Genomic DNA, 15,442 nt, shown 5'->3' with positions numbered 1-15,442 from the left:
TCTTGGGAGCAGATGATTTGAGACAGTGTGAATAACGATTAGCCATTCTATAAAAAATATGTTCCAATCCCAAGCAATTCACAGAAGACTCATGGAAAAGATGCTATTTTCGAGAGCAAGCAGAACAGCATAATGCACTGCCCTATTAGAGCTGCAACAATCGAAACTGAGATGCCTATCCTACCGGAAAAATAACCAGAACCAGTTCATACTAGGCACTAACATCCATTGTTGTAGACCTCAAATTGGTATAACAATCACGGGGATGATCAAAATCACAGTTATGGATATTCTCTATAGACAGATTACAAATGAATACAACGGTTTGAAACTTTTGATGTAACCTTATCATTCAAAAACTATGACTATCTTCTTCTACCTGATAACAAATTGAGCTTAAAACTGAGATAAGAGCCAGTACAAAGGTAAGCTACAATGTATTGTGTGGTCCAATTGATCATCGTCATCATTTGATGCTTGCCTTTGGAATGGATGATGTGCATGGCCCACCAGATGTCATAAATGGTATTCCCTTAAATGTGGCCACACCCTTGTCATCAGTGAAAAGATTCTGCACCCATGAAATACCCATGATCAAAACTAATGATATTTATTCAGAGTACAAACTCAATAAAATGCAATAATTGCACAAGTGATGACCACGAATTAATGGTACATTATGACTACCCAATTCACCCCACCCACCAGGACAGTCCTGTCATCTCTTTCGAGATAACAAGGACTAAAAGACAGTAAGAAAAAATGCTAAAGATTCTAGTTATTCACAAAACATATGAAAGCAAGACAAACTATTAACTCATGATTAGCTGCTGATACCTTCCAGTGTTCGTCATATCTACTAGGAAGAAAATATGGGTGGTATAGTTCTTAAATTTTGAGATTTGATGTGCATCATCAGGCACATCACCAAATCAATTGATAGTTATCTGCAGTGGGCCATAATAGCAAACAGAAAACTGCATTGTCCAACTAAGAACAAATTCCTCTGCTCATAATTATTCCAAGTTCTCTTGAACACGATTCTAATAAATGACAACGTAATTGAACCGTCTCATAGAGAACGTGCAGTTTAGAGAGATATCCACTCAACTTAAAAAGATGACCACATACCGGCGTTATCTTCTCCAACTGCTTCTTTTTTGGATTTAGGACATCTTCTGGCTTCCCATCAAACCTAAATGAAACAGCAACATTTATATAAGTACAATTAGTATCGGCAGAAAATCTGACAATTCAAAGCAATGTAGATAAAGGAAAAAAGACAACCGTGTTTTTGGCTAAGTAAAGGTATTGGTCCTCGTTGTCAGGCCCACATTTTTGCATATGAACCCGTATATATATATATATATATATATATAACAGTAGGAATCCCCAGTTCTCTATTGCTATTTATCTAGTCTTTGGTTATTCAAAGTCAAAGTGATTTTCAAACCTAATGGCATGCTTGCAGTTTTCCCTCCGACAAGAGGATAGTTAATATTTTACAAATTGGCTTGAAACAGGTAAATCCCTATATACTCCAAGTTAGAAAGCGTCCAAATAGTCCTAAACAAAAGCTTAGAAAATACAAAGTGGCTATTTGCTATTTTGTAGCCAAATATATCTGATGCAGGAGCATCCATTTGATTTTCTTAAACTTAGTTTAAGTTTCTTTTCATTTATTTAATCCATAATGTGTATGTTACTTTTGTTTAGCTTTTCTTTATTAAGTCTTTGTTTAATATTTGGGTTACTTCTATTAAGGGATTGTTTTGGCATTGAGGTCAGAAATTTTCCAACCTCAATTTTTATTTTATTTTATTTTTAAATTTTGAAAATTGTTTTTGGAAAAAGCAGGTAAATTGATAGGGAAGACAAAGTAAGCTTACTCTATCAGATAGCAGTCATTCAACTAAATATTAGCATATTACAAAGTATACTTTACACATTCTCCTCCAGAAATATTTCAGCAACTAAATTATCATTCTAGCTTGATGTAAAAAATTTGCATGCTTACCCTGAAAATGAAACCCGTTCTCCAATTTTAGCACCTTCTGGAGGGAGCAAAGGCTCTACAACAGAATGATCCCCGTTAGAAGCACATAGGACCTGAAAAATTAGGAATCATAGAAACACATACCATGTTAACTTCATTTCATTCGTTTGGAGTCTTATGTGAACAAGCTAACTGCAGTAGGAAAATAAATAACCCATCAACATAATCTTCACTAGTTGCAATAAATGGGATCTTTGTTGAGTAGAACAGGACATAACAAAGAGTAGCAATACTATGATCCTAGAGAAGATAAACAGCACTAAACATATGACCATGTTCATAATAATTATGAATTTAAGACAGCAACAATTTGATCATGACAGTATTACAAGAGATCGAACTATCCTACTAGCAAGACATTGATGATTAGTCATATATCTGATTGTCTGTTCTATTTACACAAATGTATCCAGATCATCAAAATGAATGTTGAAAACAAAAGCATGAATTCTTGCAGAATGTAAAAGACATCACCATGTGATTCATACAGCAATAAAGATGTCAAGAAAAGTTACCAGTCCTTCCGATGCCACATCTCGTAGCTTTCCAGGTTTTACATTTGTTATCAGCACAACATGGCGATTCTTTAAAGAAAATTGAAGAAAAGAAATGTAAACAAAGTATTTCTCATTACAATAAAAATGAATATAACTGATTAAGTTCAGGAAAATGAAAATCTACAAGTAATCATACCATCAACTCATCTGGAGTACAAAACTTTGCCAAACCACTTACTACCTGCCTCAATTTGGCCTCCCCAACGTCTATCTCCTCAACCAATAAACTGAATTCATAATCAAAATAGTAATTAAAAAATGTTTAATAATATTCTTTCTGCAATGTTATTATGCAAAACTTCAGAGGATTCACAATTTAAAGCTACTCTATGAGGTTGCAAGTAATAGAACACATATTCTAGTTAATATAATGAAATCTTGGAGGAAAATACTGTGGAGTTGTCAGCTTACCTATCAGCAGATGGATGCTTCCATGCTTTACGAATAAGTCCAACCTGTATGTTCAGCAAACTAACACTTACTTCTTTCTCTTTTTCAGCAGGTTCTGTTTGCGCTGGTTTCTTCTTCTCTTGTACGGACTCTTTTTCTGTAACCTTTTTCTTCAAGGTAACAAACAAAGCCATAAAGATTACATAATGCAAGAAGAGCACCAGATAAAAAAAATACTAATAACTAGAATAACAAAGATACCAAGGCTGGTGTTAGTCTAAAATCTCAAAGCTTGAAATAAGCACATGCAAGCAGCACAACTCAATGTTGTTTAACTAATATAAGACTTACAAGAAAGAATTAGTCAGTGGAAAACAGTAAGGTCTTCTTGGCCTAATGGTAAGTTGTCATCACATGACATGGGGAAAATAATCAAGTTCAAATGCCACTGAACCAGTGTGTGTACACAAAGAGGAATATTCGCAAAGTCTGAAAAGGTAATGGACTATATATGGACTATATAATTTAGTAGGGAATCTCAGATTTTCCTGATAGCACAATTCCATGCTATTTACTAACCATAATAGAAGTTTATTGAAATATATAAATGAGAACCAACATAAATTCAGATACTAAACTAGGAACGAGTTTTTTCTTTCAATAAATTAATTTATCCAGCTTAATAATATTTGTGCTGGGAGAGATCTTTAGTAAATCCTCAGTAATTTTCTGAACATGGCATCAAAATAATTTGTTCTTATTAAGAAATTAAAAGCAAGCCGCCATTCTTGCAGGCTCCAGCAATGCGATCAAATGCATATATCAGCAGTGGCATTTCATTTCTTACAGCTACAAACATTTCAAATACACCCTGTGCATAGAACCTTAGAAGGTTGTTATGCCACTTTCGTAGAGTAAGATTTTAAGCATTATCTTCTCAAATCCATAATTATTACCAGCCTCTGGTGCTGAAACCTTAAGATATTTTTCATAATGAAAGGATAAAACTTAGATGAGTGCAGCTAATTGTATTTCCTAAGCCAAGATTATAGGATTGGATATTTACTGAAAGAGACCAGGAAATGAGATGGAAAGACAATGCTCGAAAAGAATTTACCCCAGCATCACTTTTCTTTCTACTATGCTCTGCATCCGGTTTTTCTGTGTTCTTGGTGCTCTGCATACTCTTTTTTACATTTGAATCCACCTCTATCTTAGCTACAGCTTTTGTGCTCTGCAACTAAACAAACAAAGAATAATAGGAACTGAACTAAAAGCATTTAGTACATATGTGTAAGATAGGGTTGAAGGAAGCACAGGCTTAATCCAACCAACATGGCACATATTGGTATGATAGAGGTAAAATCAGTTTATTCCATCCACATATACACATACAAAAACAAAAAGAAATGGAAATACCATTCAAACAACCAAAAGCAGGACTGTTTCCATTCCTGTGATATATGATCAAACAAAATAGACTCAATGATCCCTCCTTCCATTAATAGATATATATCTCTCCACTGTAGCCAAAAATTCCAACTACTCTTCAGCCCCCAAAAACTTCTTGCCTAATGAAACAGTTAGACACCACAGAATAATGTCAATATAGCTTACCAAAGGTTCAAATGCAGGCTTCTCTAGCAAAATTCTTTCAGCTGGATCCACAAACGTTTCCTTGTGCTGTAATAGTGAAAAGAGACATATAAAATTCTCATCAATAGAAGAGCTATTATAAAAAGAAAGTCAACGAGGGGTCGCTTCTTTTGGCTGTTGTCTTAGGCTGCTAACTGTAGATATGGAGATTTTGGTTAAAAGAACTAAATAAATGATAATCCTTCAAAAATAAAATAAAATAAATAACAACCATTATTCTTGGAAAGTTGTCACAGGCTAATTACTGCAAATATGCAGATTCAGGTTCTAGGAAAAAAAGAATCCCCCCTATCCATTTAACTGTTAATTATTCTATATCAGAGTTATAGATAAATAATAAGTGCACAAGTTCTGGAAACTACTCTATGAGAGATGTACCTAGATTTGTAAATTGAATATGAAGCCAAATAGTTGTCACTAAAATCATGTATGATGCTACTACAAGGTGGACATATCTATAGAGTGACTCCAAATCAAACTTCAAACAAGTATAACCACATTACTTAAGGAAAAATGACACATAAAGCTTCTAAACATATAAAACCCAATCAAACTGGAAGTATGGCTGCTGCAGAGAGAACATCAATCAACAGATATAATCAGTCAAACATCCAGCCCAAAGTCTTAACACCTACATTGCAAACCTCGTGTTTTAGCAAGGTCAACTTCTGATGATAGCACATGATACCTAAGGAGATTTCCTTCCATAGAAAATCACCAATAAACTAGAGCAAATTTAGTAGCATAAGATAGTAATAAAGGAGCCAAACCTGAATGTAATCCATCCATCTCATGACCTGTGTCAACTTTTCCTTCTCGGAGTGGGAAAGTCCGATCTGGCATAAAGTAACCATTCAAGAATCAATTTGAATGTCAAACATGCAAAACAATTTTGAGCAAAGTTCAAAGGAATCATAGGACTGATTCATGAAAGCAACAATACGAAATTCATCAACAGCAGCTCCAACAAGTTCTTTGAACAAGGTCTTTACCAACATACAGGAAAAATGAAAATCCAAATTGTATGAAGAATATCTATGCAGTAACATTGTTATAAATTATAATTGATAACACAGTATTAGAAGCGGAAGGGTAATAATGGCAAAAGAAACAGAAAGCATACCACTGAAGAATGTATTACTGAAAACACAATAACATCAGCTTCAGAAGGTGTCACTCCATTGCCTAAGAGTACAGACTTCAGAGCCAAGTGTTGATTTAATCCATTGAGAGCATTGAAGCATGCCGAAGTGTCTACAGGAAAACTCTCTGCAAAATCTATCCACTTCATCACCTAGAACCAAAAGTTCATTTTGAGGTCGAGAAACAAACCAAGCGAAATAATGAGAGTCAAACATGAGCAATGGTGATACCTTATACATAGGAAAACCAGCACAAGCTTACCTCATCATTTTCTTTCTGCTGTGACCATTTTCCTGATGACTTCAAAATGTTTACATACAAGCTCTTAATATCATCTCCCCGACATTCACTCAAAGAAGTTCCCTGCAGAAATCAAATCCAACTCAGCCACAAACTCATGAAAAAACAACTAATCACACTAACATTAAGTCATATCAAAATTCTCAAATTCCACAACTTGGTGCCAAGAAATCCATTTCGGAATGCATCAATAAGCCCAAATGTCCTTTCCTTCATGAATAGTGGATGAAATTTTTTAATCAAAGAACATAGAAATTGACGAAACGCAGCAAAAACATAATATTCAAGACTCTTACTTGATTCAAAAGAAAAATCATGCTTTCAATCAAAACTCAAATACCGTCATTTCAGAGCATTATCAAGAAAAGGAGGTGGACAAATCATTTTATCAATTACGTGGACAAACTGACCAAACTGAAAGAAATAGAATGAAATTCAGGATGAACATGAACAGGAATGTCAAGAAAGTTATCAAATTTATTGATACTAGCACCACACCTAAACTAAAACTGCTGCTCTTCCCACAAAGGATCCCAAACAATGTGGTGACACTGAAGATAAATTTATTACTTAATAAGCTCAGAAACATTACTTTCGGAAGCAAAAGGACTCGCATTTAATAGAAAGACATAGTATAGTAATCAGCAATCAAGAATCATAATTGAAGAATAATAACACGCGAAGACTGCTTACAGAATGTAAAGAAAGATGCTTGCTAAGAGCTGATGCTATTAATTGGTTTCTTTTGAGAGTGATGCTTTCATTTGCAGCTGCCATTCTTCTTTGACTGATTGCTTCTTGGTTCAATTTTGATTTTACCACTTTCTTTCTGGTTTTCTTAGTCTCAACTCGACAAGGAGAGAGCTTTGATAGGGTTTTGGTTATTGGGTTAAATTAAATCCATGGGCTCAGTCCATTCAGTTCTGATGAAACTGATTGTGTTTCGCTAGTTACTCTTATTTTGGGGCTGCAAACGGTTTCAGCTTCTAGTGAAATATGTGGAGGAGGGATGTGGTTTAAGGCCCTCTTCTTCAGCCCTTCAAAATGACCAAAACAACTTTCCTTCCAAACTATATTAATCTTTTCAACCCTGTCTACTTCAGATATATTACACTCTGCTGTTAGATGAATAAAGTATATAAAATAGTTATAAATTTTAAAATGTGTGTCGCTCTCTTTTACTGCTGAAGTACTAAAATATTCAAGATGTATATTGCTCATCTAACAACTGGATGCATTCATCAAAACTGACAAATGTACAAAGGAAAATAAATGCTGAAGGTCTAAACTAATTGTCTCCAGATACGGATGAAGCTTAGTTTTCCAATACACTTCAGAAATAAGCAAATCTCTCCAAAATAACAAGTGCAAATATATAACTCTTTAATTACCAAAAACAATAAAGTTTTTCTAACTCTTATACAGTATTAACAAGTACCCACTTGTAGTTTTTGTTTTCATATATATCTAAAACCTCCAAAAAAGAGTCAACATGGAACAATGTCTTTAGATTTACATGGTTGAATAGAGAGAGCACTTGCAAATTTGATAAAAGATAATAACAGAGTGTGAGTTATATTTATGAATAAATCTTGTCAGAAAAATAAGTAAATGGATTGGAAATGTAAAATATATAAAATAAGAGGTGTTTGATAAAAAAATAGGAAAAAAGACAAATGGCCATGGAAGTGCTTAGCCCAAGAAAGAAAGAAGAAATTCCTGCCAACTGTAGACATTGAATAATAATACGATTAAGGAGTATGGGTTTTGACCAATGCAAAAAATACCTCAAAACCCTATAAAAAGAGTGTTGCTAAAGACAAAAGATAGAAAACAAAAGACGCCTCAGGTCATGTCCTTTTACTGTCTGTCTCTGTTTCACCTCGAGACCGGTGAAGCTAATTCTGTTCAGGATTCCTCTTTCCTCTTTCCTCTTTCTTTTCTTTCAAAAATTTGTGACCCTTAAAACTGCTTGCTGTTTATCTCCTAGTAGTTCAGATGAAGGACACAGTGAAGAAAGATTTTGACTTGAAATAATGGGTTTTGTTAGGCACTGCAAAACTCAACTTGGGAATGGCATAAGCATATGCATATCTATCTCTCATATACCAGATGGATTGGATCTTTCTGTGCTATTATAAAGGTAGTGACGGATAGAATAGAGCTTTTACATAACTCTTTCTTAACTCCAAAAAAGAATAAAAGAGAAATGTTTATTTTGCATTAGATGTTTCTGCATTTTTGCATCGGCTCACTAAATAACGTACTCCATTTGGTATCTCACCATTTCACCCTATTATTAGAAGATTGGACAGACAAACACACACACATATACATATATATTGCTCAGTTCTCTGTCTAATTTTTTGTTTTCTTTGTTCAGTTTTCAGTATATAATCTCTTGTTTTAGTCTTGAACACAGGAAAAAGAAAAGATTTTGACGACTCGGATAAAAAAAAGGGGCTTTTTTTGGGTCTTATTTTCAAAAATAAACATTTCGAATTTGAAAAGTAGAAAATAAAAGAAAAGAAGAGACAGAAAGGACCATATAAAAAACAAAATTAACCAATTTGCCTGTTTCTTAGTTGAATTGCAGATAAAGAAACTGAACTTTCATATAATGTTGGTTCTTGGTAAAAATTCTCAAACTCACCAGTCTGGTGCTAACTAAACTTTCAAGTAAAAAGATGTCTCAGTATACTTCCATATATCTCCAACTCAGAGGTATGCATATTCTATCACAAGTCTTTTCTTTTTCCTAATTCTATATCATTTATTCCTCCTTATATTTCTAGACCTAAAAGGAATACTACTTACAAAATACTCATATAACTCATACATGGTATTAATTGATTTTCATCAAACTATAGAAAAATTCATTATAATTGTCCAAAATCTCATTCCTCATCTTTTGGTGAATGTCTAAACTTTCTTGAACTGAAAAGGGTAATTTCTTCTGTTGTTTTATGACAAGTGGATAAATGGCTTAATGAGAAATGAAATTATTACAGCTAAACCACAGAAAAGAAATTTCTAAGAGCAGAAGAAACAGAAGTTTCTGCAATGATTAATCTTGGATTTTTATACCATTTTTTTTTTTAGAAAACAACCTTAAGGTTAAAAAAGAAAATGTGGTAAGGCAGTTAAATGGAGGGGAACCGATGAATTTAATGAACTGTAAAGAAATGGGAAAGAAAGCAGATTGCGGGAGGGAAAAGGGGACCCTTTTGTTTCAATGGAATTTAAAAAAGCTTATATATTAAATAAAATAAAAAGTAAAAGTTAAGTCTTTATCAACCTTCCTGCTGCACGATCTGCACCACCACCATCACCACCTCTTTGCACACTTCACACCTTCCTTTATTACACTACCCACCCACCACCACCACCATCTCCATTCTCCACCTACTTTTCTTTATTGCTTTTCCTTTCACTTTATTTATGCAGTGTCTGCCCAATTGCCTCTACTCTCAAACACTACACACCTTTCCCCTTTGGCTCTTATTTTCTATCTAATTCTTTTCCCCCTAAATCACATCACATGTCCCTCCAGAAATTGCTCAGCTTCTATTCTAAGGTCTAAGGTCTAAGGTCTAAGGTGGGTGTCTGTGTCATATATCGCTGTTCTCAATTAAAATAAATTCAGAAAAAGAAACTCACTTTCCTAAATACAAATAACAAAGGGTAATCCCCTCATTCCAACATATTGTATATTAGTACTATTCTATAAGAAGATTAATTAGAAGAATGTTGTTTTAATTAATAATATTAATTCTATGAGAAGATGAAGTACAGTCTGAAAGAAGCAGCATGAATTAGAATAATGTAATGATCCACTACCAATGGCAGAAAATGCATTTGCTTTCTTTTAATAAGTCTAAGCTGAACTAGCTCAACCAGTAGGCCACTTGTCTTATCCACGTCAAAAAGGCTACCAAGAGATATTCACTTACGTGTATGCCACGTAGGAAATCCACGTCCTCACACAGACTGCCACGTGTCTACTATACATTAATTAGCCCCCACCCACCCACCAACCTGGTCCATTTTCTCTTTCCCGTTAATAACACACACCTGCTTTTTATTACACCTCTTTCCCCCCCCACCCCCCTCCTTCTCTCTCTCTCTCTCTCTCCCAGTTTCCACAGCTCACTCACTCTTGCCGGTGACTCCTACCGGAGCCCTAACTTCTTTCACTGGACTTGGGCCAACCAGTGGTGTCTTAGCCGGGGCTTGAAATGCCATTGTGCTTGCAGCTTTATAGTTCTCAGATCGAAGCTTCTTATAAGTCTTCCCTGTTCTCTTCAAGCTCTTGAATTCAAGGAAAGCTTTCTGGGTTTCTCGCACTCTTATCTAGCAAATAGTACCCATAAATTATTTTTCTTATTTTGTCTTCATTTGAGCTTCATTTCTTGGTCTTTCATTTTGGTAGCTGTTTTCTTTTTGGTATTCTTCTTTGTCTCTCTGGTCTAAATCTAGCCGTTGACAAGAAAAAAGAGAACCCTTTTTGACATTTTTCCATTTTTTTCCCTTGAAATTCTTGGTGAAGTAGTGAATTTTTAGCCTTTGAACCCAACAAGCTCTTATTTTTATCTTCTATTCTTCTCCTCCATCCCTGTGTTTTTTTTAGCTAAACTTAAATGGGTTGCTAATGATTCTTTGATTTCCTTGTTAAAGAAGCAAAGCTTGCAATGGTGAAAACAAAAGAGCTTCTAAGCTTATTTGCATTGTTAGGTTTTGTTTTACAGTGTGTGGGATCTTTAACCCCATCTCTAAACGATGACGTGTTGGGTCTAATTGTGTTCAAGGCAGACCTTCAAGATCCAAAGGGAAAGCTTTCATCTTGGAACCAAGATGATGATACCCCTTGCAACTGGGTTGGTGTCAAATGCAACCCAAGATCCAACAGGGTCACTGAGCTCACTCTTGATGACTTCTCTCTTTCGGGTCGGATCGGACGTGGCCTCTTACAGCTCCAGTTTCTTCACAAGCTTTCACTTGCAAGAAACAACCTTTCTGGCAACATTAGTCCTAATCTTGCTCGGCTTGCAAACCTTAGGATCATTGATTTGAGTGAGAATAGTCTTTCTGGGCCTATCCCAGATGACTTTTTCCAGCAATGTGGGTCTTTACGAGTCATTTCTTTGGCTAAGAATAAGTTTTCAGGCAAGATTCCAGCTTCTTTGGGTTCATGTGCTACACTTGCTTCTGTAGATTTGAGTTCAAATCAGTTTTCAGGTTCTCTGCCTCCTGGGATTTGGGGTTTGAGCGGTCTAAGGTCACTTGATTTATCCAATAATTTATTGGAAGGTGAAATTCCTAAAGGGATTGAAGTTTTGAACAATTTGAGAGGTATTAATCTGAGTAAAAATCAGTTTACTGGGATAGTTCCCGATGGGATTGGAAGCTGTTTGTTGTTGAGGTCTATTGATTTAAGTGGGAATTCTCTTTCTGGGGAGTTTCCAGAAACAATGCAGAAGCTTAGTTTATGCAATTTTATGAGCTTAAGCAACAACTTGTTAACTGGTGAAGTTCCAAACTGGATTGGAGAAATGAAACGCCTCGAGACTTTGGATATTTCTGGGAATAAGATTTCTGGTCAGATTCCAACTTCAATTGGGAATCTTCAATCACTCAAGGTGTTGAATTTTTCATCTAATGATTTAAGTGGGAGCTTGCCAGAATCTATGGCCAACTGTGGTAGCCTTTTGGCTTTGGATTTGAGCAGAAATTCAATGAATGGTGACCTTCCTGCATGGGTTTTCAGTCCGGGCTTGGAAAAGGTTCTGCATTTGGATAGCAAGCTTGGTGGGAGTTTCAACTCAGTTCCAAAGCTCCAAGTTTTGGATTTATCAGAGAACGAATTTTCTGGTAAAATTGCATCTTCCATAGGGGTTTTGAGCAGCTTGCAGTTCTTGAATCTATCAGGGAACTCTCTGGAGGGCCCTCTTCCAGGGACTATTGGTGATTTAAAGGAGTTGGATGTTCTTGATTTGAGTGGGAATAGCTTAAATGGGAGTATTCCTCTGGAAATTGGTGGAGCTTTTTCTTTGAAGGAATTGAGGCTGGAAAGGAACTTACTGTCAGGGCAAATTCCTAGCTCGGTTGGGAACTGTACTTCACTAACTACGATGTAAGCTGTCTTTTCTGCATCTGTTTCTTTGCCCCCATTCCTATTTGTGCTCTCTATTTTATCTTATCATAAAGCCTTTTAGGCCAAAATTAGTTAAGATCATGAAGACTGCTAATTTGCTGCCTGCAAAATAGTTCAAGCCATTTTATGCTCAGTACTTCCTAAAAATTCTTAATAAGCCATAACGGTTGTATGTTGTAGATACCACACTCCTTTTACAATTAAAATAGGTGCCTTATTTTAAACTTTATTACCAATTGCAGGTGCATGCTTTGGTCTCTTTTTTAGTCAAATTAGTTGTTATGACTTCTATTTTAGAGTTGCTTGCAAGTTAAATAAATTAGACGTTTGACTGATCTGGGTTCTTGCTTGACATGTATATTCGATGTTTTAGAAGACTTGCATTCTGGTGAAAGAAGATGTGGTGTCCTCATCATTCTAATAGATTTTTCTTTTTCTTTTTGTTTTCTTCTTTCCCATTGATCACGTAGGATCCTCTCCCGGAACAACTTGACCGGACTAATACCTGCAGCAATAGCAAAACTTACAAGCCTAAAAGATGTGGACTTGTCTTTTAACAGCCTCACTGGTGGCCTACCCAAGCAGTTGGCTAACCTTCCCAATCTGTCCTCCTTTAACATTTCCCACAACCAGTTGCAAGGTGAACTACCTGCTGGTGGTTTCTTTAACACCATATCGCCATATTCTGTCTCTGGCAATCCGTCCCTCTGTGGTGCTGCAGTCAACAAGTCTTGCCCTGCAGTCCTTCCAAAGCCTATTGTTCTTAATCCTAACTCTTCCTCTGACTCTGCTCCGGGCGAGATTCCACAAGATATTGGTCACAAAAGAATCATCCTAAGCATATCTGCTCTTATTGCTATTGGTGCAGCTGCTGTCATTGTTGTCGGTGTTATTGCTATCACTCTCCTTAATCTCCGTGTTCGCTCATCAACCTCTCGATCTGCAGCTGCCCTTACATTTTCTGCTGGTGATGACTTTAGCCATTCCCCCACTACGGATGCCAATTCTGGCAAGCTTGTCATGTTTTCAGGTGACCCTGACTTCAGCACTGGAGCTCATGCTCTGCTTAATAAGGATTGTGAACTTGGGCGTGGTGGGTTTGGAGCAGTCTATCGAACTGTTCTTAGAAATGGGCATCCAGTTGCCATCAAGAAGCTCACTGTCTCAAGTCTTGTTAAATCTCAGGATGATTTTGAAAGGGAGGTTAAGAAATTGGGAAAAGTTAGACACCAAAATCTTGTGGGACTTGAAGGTTACTACTGGACTCCATCCTTACAGCTTCTAATATATGAATTTGTCTCTGGAGGGAGTTTGTATAAGCATCTCCATGAAGGTTCAGGTGGTCATTTTCTTTCATGGAATGAGAGGTTCAATATAATTCTTGGGACGGCTAAAAGCTTGGCTCATTTGCACCAATCGAACATCATCCACTATAACATAAAATCAAGCAATGTCCTTCTTGACAGTTCGGGTGAACCAAAAGTTGGAGATTATGGCCTGGCTAGGTTGTTGCCAATGCTAGACCGCTATGTCTTAAGCAGCAAGATTCAGAGCGCACTAGGCTACATGGCACCTGAGTTTGCTTGTAGAACAGTAAAGATAACTGAGAAATGTGATGTCTACGGGTTTGGGGTTTTGGTTTTGGAGATTGTTACTGGGAAGAGGCCTGTCGAGTACATGGAAGATGATGTAGCGGTGCTCTGTGACATGGTCAGAGGAACATTAGAGGAAGGAAGGGTGGAAGAATGTATTGATGATAGGCTCCAAGGGAATTTCCCAGCCGATGAAGTAGTTCCAGTGATGAAACTGGGCTTGATTTGCACTTCGCAGGTGCCATCAAACAGGCCAGATATGGGAGAGGTAGTAAATATATTGGAGCTCATCAGATGCCCTTCTGAAGGACAAGATGAGTTGGTATGAATATGAATATACATATCCAGAAATTCAGAGTATGCAATCCATGATGGATTATCCGGCGAAGAGGAATCCGGTTTGTTAGATTGATCAAAGAGGAGAAATTTCAATGTTGGAAGTTCATTGCTTTTTGTTTGTTTATTTTATTTTTATTTTAATGTTCTTATATTGGTTCTTCTCTTCTTTGTTATCTTTTTGTGCTTGTAGTTTCTTCTCAATGTTACAGTTAGATTACCGGATTCCTTTTCACCGGCTTCCAGTTTGGGAACCTTTTGGATGTTCCATATGCCTTAAGTTTCGTTTCTAGTTATTAGCTGATAGTAAGATTTCTGACTCTGATTTCACAAGGCACATAGCCTGAAACTTGTGTATGACTACATTGTTAACAAATTTAGTGTCCTTAATTGAACTTCCTGGTTGAATTCTTGTTTATAGCTTGACACTTTTATTATGCATGATTGCCTTTCTCATAACTGCAATTGATGGAGACAGATGATGGTTAATAATAAAACAAGAAGAAAATATGTGCTGCTTCTCAATTCTTGTATCGACTCCGGTAACAGTTTCAGGCACAAGTCTCTTTTGATTTCACCCAGTTGAATAAATGCACCATAAATTGCAGGGAAGGGAAGAATTTGACTCCATTAACTCCGAATTCAATATAAAGAATGAGACTTCCATCATTCTATATCATGTGATATCAATGATAACAAGAGTAAAGAGATCATTAGAATACATAATACAAGTCTCAAGAGTGATTTTAAAGAAAGAAAATAAAGAGCCTAAGGGGTCACAAGATTCCTAGCACCCACTCTGAAGCAAATAATCTTAGTGGTCATTTGAATAATGAAAAGTGCCAAAGAAAAGTGAAAGGTAGGATTAAAGTAAGAAAAGACCCCATGCCCCAGAGATAAAAGATTGTCAAAGTATGGAAATAGTATGATGCTGTCGGAATAGAAGCATTCTTTTATTTCTTCTTATTTTATACGGTTATAGATTTTGGCACCCTTATGTCTTTTATTAACAGATAATCAACCTTTCTTTAAATGCATTTCTTGTTTGTTTCTTTTCAGACTGTCTTAATTGTCCCTGTTACCAATGGTTTGTTCCCATAACATAAGCTAATTACATTTTGACACAACTAATCTCACATGGCCTTGCCTTTTATTAATACTATACTAACATATCAACCATTCCTCACTCTATATGGGAAAAGAAAAAAGATATTTAAAAAAAAAAAGATAATTAAAGAACTAGTTTCTATTTTCAATG

At 36.0% G+C, this 15,442-nt stretch overlaps 2 protein-coding genes and 1 long non-coding RNA gene across 7 annotated transcripts; 2 read left to right on the top strand and 1 right to left on the bottom strand.

The window, feature by feature from the left end:
* Positions 1-209: 209 nt before the first annotated feature.
* On the bottom strand, positions 210-7,159 carry LOC8259561 (aminoacyl tRNA synthase complex-interacting multifunctional protein 1). Of its 5 annotated transcripts, none has more exons than XM_048375431.1 (12): positions 6,796-7,159; positions 6,064-6,165; positions 5,783-5,953; positions 5,430-5,495; positions 4,621-4,686; positions 4,121-4,237; positions 3,025-3,167; positions 2,750-2,840; positions 2,572-2,640; positions 2,018-2,109; positions 1,132-1,195; positions 210-571 (listed from the first exon to the last, which is right to left on the bottom strand). In XM_048375431.1, the coding sequence occupies exons 1-12, from the start codon at positions 6,877-6,879 to the stop codon at positions 467-469; spliced, it is 1,170 nt and encodes a 389-aa protein (XP_048231388.1). In that variant the 5' UTR covers positions 6,880-7,159; the 3' UTR covers positions 210-466. The 5 variants fall into 5 exon arrangements, with proteins under 5 accessions (XP_048231388.1, XP_048231387.1, XP_002520877.1 ...); XM_048375430.1 differs by having other exon boundaries at positions 4,121-4,243; positions 6,796-7,154; XM_002520831.4 differs by having other exon boundaries at positions 3,025-3,173; positions 6,796-7,153.
* LOC125370357 lies at positions 1,166-2,726 on the top strand. The gene is made up of 2 exons (XR_007216247.1): positions 1,166-1,523; positions 2,514-2,726. It is a non-coding gene; the product is annotated as an uncharacterized LOC125370357 (long non-coding RNA).
* Positions 7,160-10,185: 3,026 nt separating the features above from the next.
* On the top strand, positions 10,186-14,604 carry LOC8259563 (probable LRR receptor-like serine/threonine-protein kinase IRK). The gene is made up of 2 exons (XM_002520833.4): positions 10,186-12,235; positions 12,727-14,604. Exons 1-2 carry the CDS (start codon positions 10,794-10,796, stop codon positions 14,174-14,176), a joined length of 2,892 nt encoding a protein of 963 aa, XP_002520879.2. The 5' UTR covers positions 10,186-10,793; the 3' UTR covers positions 14,177-14,604.
* Positions 14,605-15,442: the final 838 nt, after the last annotated feature.

Source organism: Ricinus communis, chromosome 6 (genome assembly GCF_019578655.1).
Source record: "Ricinus communis isolate WT05 ecotype wild-type chromosome 6, ASM1957865v1, whole genome shotgun sequence".
NCBI lineage: Eukaryota > Viridiplantae > Streptophyta > Magnoliopsida > Malpighiales > Euphorbiaceae > Ricinus > Ricinus communis.
This window is presented reverse-complemented; position numbering and strand designations above follow the sequence as displayed.

Excerpts from the sequence above, each read along its gene's own strand:
- LOC8259561 (XM_015720311.3), bottom strand. The coding sequence starts at position 6,879 with ATGGCAGCTGCAAATGAAAGCATCACTCTCAAAAGAAACCAATTAATA. Across the intron at positions 5,496-5,782 it reads CAGTAATACATTCTTCAGTG|ATCGGACTTTCCCACTCCGA; the intron begins GTATGCTTTCTG and ends ACTTTATGCCAG. Across the intron at positions 2,641-2,749 it reads GTACTCCAGATGAGTTGATG|AATCGCCATGTTGTGCTGAT; the intron begins GTATGATTACTT and ends TTTTCTTTAAAG.
- LOC8259563 (XM_002520833.4), top strand. The coding sequence starts at position 10,794 with ATGGTGAAAACAAAAGAGCTTCTAAGCTTATTTGCATTGTTAGGTTTT. Across the intron at positions 12,236-12,726 it reads TGTACTTCACTAACTACGAT|GATCCTCTCCCGGAACAACT; the intron begins GTAAGCTGTCTT and ends TTGATCACGTAG.